Raw genomic sequence first — 7,162 nt, 5'->3', positions numbered from 1 at the left:
AGGCCCAGAGGTAACCTCAGGCCGAGGGGCGGGACGAGCCGAGCGCGCGGCCCGCCCCCGAGGTCCGTTCCGCGCCCTGGGGCGCCTGCTGGAGTTGACGTTAGCCATGGAAACGAGGTGCCGGTCGCGACGCCACCGCGGTGAGCTGGTTGCCGTGGCCGCCACAGTTCCTCTGCCTTGGCGTTCGGACCGCAGGCAGCCTTCCGGCGGGAGCGCGCACCCCGGCTATACCTGCAGAAGTGCCCTCACCGGGATGCCTTCGCTTCGCCTCTTCCCTCAGGTGACTCCAGGTACGTTAGATCCCTGATACCCACTTTGGCCGCTTTAATTTCCAAGCCTGTGCAGAGTGATGATTGCATTTTTTAAGACATGAGATGAGCTCTGTCTCTAGAGTTCATCAATCTGGTGTGCTTTTAACTTCTTTCGTAAGGCTTCTTTAGACTGTTGAATTTTAGTATTTTATTTTTGAGAGATACTTGGGAAATGGAAAATGGCCCTTTCAGTCTTGGTTTAGGAATGGGCTTGTTACCCAACTAAAGATTACGAACTATGGCCCTTACTACTGTATTAATTTTCTCCTTTTCTCCACTTTTGCTCTAAATCAGTGAAATCACGGACTCCTCAATAGGAACAACTCTTCCCCCACCGATCTGCACTGTCTCTCCACAGTCCTGTGTTTATCAAGGACCAACATTTACTTCAGTGAAGTCTACTCTGCCAGAAGTTACTTAATCAGGCCTCTGAATTGTTTTTTTCTCTTATTCACTTGTATAATCTTAGGTGGATTTTTTTCTCATTCCTGCAATTAGGGCAGAGCCCATCCTTTATATTATTGGATGTCTACCATCACCCATGCCAAATCTTCACATCTTTATCATAGCAATCAAAGCCAGTTCAGATGTTGCCATTTTAGTCGTTTAATTGTTTGGACACCTGACCATCACTTTATTTAATTTCCGACTTAAAGAACTGCCTACTAGTTATTAGCTGCCACAGAAAGTACCAGGTGGGGGACCTTTTCTGTTTCTTTTTCTTTTGTAAGAACTTTATTGAGATTAAAATTCATATTCCATACGATTCAAATTTAAAACATTTTCATCACGCCCCCAAAAAGCTCTGTATCCTTTAGCAGCCATTCTCCCTGTCCCCACCAGCCCTAGGCAAACCCTAATCTGTTTTCTGTCCTTATAGATTTGCTCTGGATGTTTCACATAAATGGAATTGTACAGTATGTGGCCTTTTGTGATTGGCTTCTTCCACTTAGCATTCTGTTTTTAGGGTTCATTCATGTTGTATTAATAGCGTGCATCAGTATTTCACTGTTGTTTGTAGTCTTATTAATATTCCAATGTATGGCTATATCTGGAGAAGGAAATGGCAACCCACTCCACTGTTCTTGCCTGGAGAATCTCATGGACAGAGGAGCTTGGCAGGCTGCAGTTCATGGGGTCACAGGGAGTCGGACACGACTGAAGCGACTGGGCGTGCACCTATGGATATATCACGTTTTATTTCATCTGTTGATGGCCATTTATGTTGTTTCCGTTTGAGGCTATTAATAATATTTCTTCTATGAATGTTCATGTACAAATACTTGTGTAGACTAATGTTTTCTTTTCTCATGGGTAAGTACCTAGGAATGAAACTGCTAGGTCATATGGGGGGGGGGTGTGTGTGTGTGTGTGTGTGTGTGTGTGTGTGTGTGTGTGTGTTAGTCACTCAGTTGTGTCCAACTCGTTGAGACCCCATGGACTGTGGCCTGCCAGGCTTCTCTGTCCATGGAATTCTCCAGGCAAGAAGACTGGAGTGGAATATGATAACTATGTTTAGCCTTTTAAGGAACTGCCAGACTATTTCCAAAGCAGCTGTACCATTTTACATTATCATTTGAGTGTTCTGATTTCTCTATAACTTTGGCAGTACTTCTTATTGTTTGCCTTTTAGATAGCCAGTCAAGTGGATTTGAAGATATCTCATTGTGGTTTTGGTTTGCACTTCCCCAATGAGTAATGTTGTTGAACATCATTTCGTATGCTTATGTTGGCCATTTGTATATTATCTATGGAGAAATGTCTATTCAGACATTTTGGCCAGTTTTAAATTATTTGTATTTTCATTAAGTTGTATGACATTTTTCTATATTTTCTACAAGTCCCATAACGAATATATAATTTGCAGAAATTTTCTCCCATTTGATGAATGGTTTTGCCTTTTTTCCATTACCTTTTACTTTTTATTTTATTCTACTTTTCTTTAACTGGGTTATAGTTGCTTTATACTGCTGTGTCAGTTTCTGCTGTACAGCAAAGTGCATCGTCCATACATAGACATATGCCTCCTCTTTTTCGGATTTCCTTCCCATGTAGGTCACCACAGAGCACAGAGCAGAGTTCCCTGGGCCATACAGTAGGTTCTCATTTGTTATCTGTTTTATATATAGTAGTGTATATATGTGAATCCCAGTCTCCCAATTTGTCCTACCCCCACCCCTGCCTTGTTTTCACTTTCTTGATGGTGAGAACTTTTTCTTTTAGACACTTTCCCCTCTTGTATGTGTTTGTCTTATCAAGTAGTCCTACCTGCCATTGCCATGCTGGCTTAGGTAACAAAAGCTTCCTATTTTGACATTTGTAGATTTCTCTCAGGCCCACCCTTCTCTGAAAACCCCTTTTCCAAATTTATCCTTCTGTTTCTCAATTCACGCACAAAAAACCCCCAAAACTTCCATTTCATATGTCAGTAGCTTGGTGTGATTGAAAAACTCTTAGATGTAGGCCATTTTGTTTTCCTAACATGAAGTTTATCTTTTTTTATTGAAGAATAATTGCTTTACAGAATTTTGTTGCTTTCTGTCAAACCTCAACATGAATCAGCCATAGGTATACGTATATCCCCTCCCTTTCAACCTCCCTCCCATCTACCTCCCCATCCCACCCTTCAAGGTTGATACAGAGCCCCTGAGCCTCTGTTTGAGGTTCCTGAGCCATACAGCAAATTCCCTTTGGCTATCTATTTTACATATGGTAATGTAAGTTTGCATGTTACTCTTTCCATACATCTCACCCTCTCCTCCCCTCTCCCCATGTCCATAAGTCTATTCTCTATGTCTGTTTCTCCATTGTTGCCCTGTAAATAAATTCTTCAGAACCATTTTTCTAGATTCTGTATGTGCATTAGAAACAATATTTATCTTTCTCTTTCTGACTCACTTCACTCTGTATAATAGGTTCTAGGTTCATCCACCTCATCAGAACTGACTCAAATGCATTCCTTTTTATGGCTGAGTAATATTCCATTGTGTATATGTACCACAACTTCATTATCTATTCATCTGCCAGTGGGCATCTAGGTTGCTTCCATGTTCTAGCTGTTGTAAATAGTGCTTCAGTGAACAATGTGATTCATGTGTCTATTTTAATTCTGGTTTCCTCACAGTATATGCCTAGGAGTGGGATTGCTGGGTCATATGGTGATTTTATTCCTAGTTTTTAAGGAATCTCCATACTGCCTTCCATAGTGGCTGTATCAGTTTACATTCCAACCAACAGTGCAAGAGCATTCCCTTTCCTCCACACCCTCTCCAGCATTTATTGTTTGTAGACTTTTTGGTGATGGCCATTCTGACCAGTTTGAAGTGATATATCTCATTGTGGTTTTGATTTGCATTTCTCTAACAATGAGCAATGCTGAGCATCCTTTCCTGTGTTTGTTAGCCATCTGTATGTCTCCTTTGGAGAAATGTCTGTTTAGGTCTTTTTCACACTTTTTGATTGGGTTGTTTGTTTTTCTGGTATTGAGTTGTAAGAGCTGCTTGTATATTTTGGAAATTAATCCTTTGTCAGTTGTTTCATTTGCTGTTATTTTCTCCCATTCCAAGGGTTGTCTTTTCACCTTGCTTATAGTTTCCTTTGCTGTGCAAAAGCTTTTTACGTTTAATCAGGTCCCACTTGTTTACTTTTGTTTTTATTTCCATTACTCTAGAAGGTGGGTCATAGAGGATCTTACTTTGATTTCTGTCATCAAGTGTTCTGCCTATGTTTTCCTCTAAGAGTTTTATAGCTTCTGGCCTTATATTTAGGTCATTAATCCATTTTGAGTTTATCTTTGTGTATGGTGTTAGGAAGTGTTCTAATTTCATTCTTTTACATGTAAATGTCCAGTTTTCCCAGTACCATTTATTTAATAGGCTGTCTTCGCCCCATTGTATCTTCTTGCCTCCTTTGTCAAAAATAAGGTACCCATAAGTGCATGGGTTTATTTCTGGGCTTTCTGTCTTGTTCCATTGGTCTGTATTTCTGTTTTTGTGCCAGTACTGTACTGTCGTGATGACTGTAGCTTTGTAGTATAATCTGAAGTCAGGAAGGTGGATTCCTCCAGCTGCGTTCTTCTTTCTTAAGACTTCTTTGGCTATTCAGGGTCTTTTGTGTTTCCATATGAATTGTGAAATTTTTTGTTCTAGTTCTGTGAAAAATGCCATGGGTAATTTGATAGGGATCACATTGAATCGGTAGATTGTGTTTGGTAGTATAGTCGTTTTCACAAAATTGATTCTTCATACCCAGGAACGTGAAATACCTCTCCATCTGTTTATGTTGTCTTTGATTTCTTTCATTAGTGTCTTATAATTTTCTGTGTACAGTTCTTTTTCCTAACATGAATTTTTTTGTCTTCCGAATTAGTAAAGGTGATTATGCTTAGAAAAGTAGAACTTTTGTATATTTCCTTTCATATTTTAAAAATAATTTAATTTGTTTATTTTGGCTGTGCTGGTCTTTCTTGCTGCGCAGGCTTTTCTCTAGTTGCAGAGAGCTGGGGCAGCTCTCAAGTTGTGGTGCACAGGCTGTTCATTGCCATGACTCCTCTTGTTGTGGAGCACAAGCTCTAGGGTGCCCAGGTTTTTGTAGTTGCCACATGTGGGCTTACTAGTTGCGGCTTCTGGGCTCTGGAGCACAGATTGAATGGTTGAGGCATACAGGTTTAGTTGCTTCCCAGCATATGGGATCTTTCCAGACCAGGGATTAAACCTGTGTCTACACTGGCAGGTGGATTCTTCACCACTTAATCACCAGGGAAGCCCCTCCTTTCAAATTTCAAAAAAAAAAATACTTTTTTGGAACATGGATGGGCACATTCTATTCATTACTGACAAAGATTGTGTTGGCATTTTTAAATATAACAGGAATTTCTTCTTCTTGACAAATTTAATTTTTTTTAATATTTTTACTTGTAAACTTTCTGTTCTTTGCTTACTCTGTGATCTTGATAATGAAAATTAAAATAATTCCAGAGTTGCTTTTAACAGTAACAATTATTTGGGAGGAAAATTATCTCTCTTCTACTTGGTGTAAACTCCTTTGAGTCAGACAGCAGTGTTTGTACCATCACCTAACACGTTGTAGATCATCAAACGTTATTCCAGTGTTTCAGTTCAGTTCAGTCCAGTCACTAGTCATGTCCGCCTCTTTGCGACCCCATGAATCGCAGCATGCAAGGCCTCCCTGTCCATCACCAACTCCCAGAGTTCACTCAAACTCACGTCCATTGAGTAGGTGATGCCATCCAGCCATCTCATCCTCTGTCGTCCCCTTCTCCTCCTGCCCCCAATCTCTCCCAGCATCAGAGTCTTTTCCAGTGAGTCAACTCTTCGCATGAGGTGGCCAAAGTACTGGAGTTTCAGCTTTAGCATCATTCCTTCCAAAGAAGTCCTAGGGCTGATCTCCTTCAGAATGGACTGGTTGGATCTCCTTGCAGTCCAAGGGACTCTCAAGGGTCTTCTCCAACACCACAGTTCAAAAGCATCAATTCTTCGGTGCTCAGCCTTCTTCACAGTCCAACTCTCACATCCATACATGACCACTGGAAAAAACGATAGCCTTGACTAGACGGACCTTTGTTGGCAAAGTAATGTCTCTGATTTTGAATATGCTATCTAGGTTGGTCATAACTTTCCTTCCAAGGAGTAAGCGTCTTTTAATTTCATGGCTGCAGTCACCATCTGCAGTGATTTTGGAGCCCAGAAAAATAAAGTCTGACACTGTTTCCACTGTTTCCCCATCTATTTGCCATGAAGTGATGGGACCGGATGCCGTGATCTTCGTTTTCTGAATGTTGAGCTTTAAGCCAACTTTGTCACTCTCCTCTTTCACTTTCATCAAGAGGCTTTTTAGTTCGTCTTCACTTTCTGCCATAAGGGTGGTGTCATCTGCATATCTGAGGTTATTGATATTTCTCCCAGCAATCTTGATTCCAGCTTGTGCTTCTTCCAGCCCAGGATTTCTCATGGTGTACTCTGCATAGAAGGTAAATAAGCAGGGTGACAATATACAGCCTTGACATACTCCTTTTCCTATTTGGAGCCAGTCTGTTGTTCTATGTCCAGTTCTAACTGTTGCTTCCTGACCTGCATACAAATTTCTCAAGAGGCAGGTCAGGTGGTCTGGTATTCCCATCTCTTTCAGAATTTTCCACAGTTTATTGTGATCCACACAGTCAAAGGCTTTGGCATAGTCAATAAAGCAGAAATAGATGTTTTTCTGGAACTCTCTTGCTTTTTTGATGATCCAGCGGATGTTGGCAATTTGATCTCTGCTTCCTCTGCCTTTTCTAAAACCAGCTTGAACATCAGGAAGTTCACGGTTCACGTATTGCTGAAGCCTTGGTTGGAGAATTTTGAGCATTACTTTACTAGCGTGCGAGATGATTGCAATTGTGCGGTAGTTTGAGCATTCTTTGGCATTGCCTTTCTTTGGGATTGGAATGAAAACTGCCCTTTTCCAGTCCTGTGGCCATTGCTGAGTTTTCCAAATTTGTTGGCATATCAAGTGCAGCACTTTCACAGCATCATTTTCCAGGATTTGAAATAGCTCAACTGGAATTCCATCACCTCCACTAGCTTTGTTGGTAGTGATGCTTTCTAAGGCCCACTTGACTTCACATTCCAGGATGTCTGGCTTTAGGTCAGTGATCACACCATCGTGATTATCTAGGTCGTGAAGATCTTTTTTGTACAGTTCTTCTGTGTATTCTTGCCACCTCTTCTTAATATCTTCTGCTTCTGTTAGGTCCATACCATTTCTGTCCTTTATCGAGCCCATCTTTGCATGAAATGTTCCTTTGGTATCTCTGATTTTCTTGAAGAGATTCCTAGTCTTTCCCATTCTGT

The 7,162-nt window shown here is 41.0% G+C and overlaps 1 protein-coding gene across 3 annotated transcripts in view; it reads left to right on the top strand.

Moving 5' to 3' along the window:
* PCNXL4 (pecanex-like 4 (Drosophila)) overlaps positions 1-7,162 on the top strand; it is a 39,051-nt gene that overhangs the window by 276 nt on the left and 31,613 nt on the right. The window contains exon 2 of one of the 3 annotated variants that reach the window (XM_010847670.1): positions 3-290. In XM_010847670.1, the coding sequence (XP_010845972.1) occupies positions 107-290 (184 nt within the window). In that variant the 5' untranslated portion in view covers positions 3-106. Of the gene's footprint in view, positions 1-2; positions 291-7,162 lie in introns of those variants that run through there. The other 2 variants (XM_010847668.1, XM_010847669.1) reach the window with 2 other exon arrangements.

The sequence above is a fragment of the Bison bison genome, unplaced genomic scaffold (genome assembly GCF_000754665.1).
Source record: "Bison bison bison isolate TAMUID 2011002044 unplaced genomic scaffold, Bison_UMD1.0 scf7180017864254, whole genome shotgun sequence".
Classification (NCBI taxonomy): domain Eukaryota; kingdom Metazoa; phylum Chordata; class Mammalia; order Artiodactyla; family Bovidae; genus Bison; species Bison bison.
This window is presented reverse-complemented; position numbering and strand designations above follow the sequence as displayed.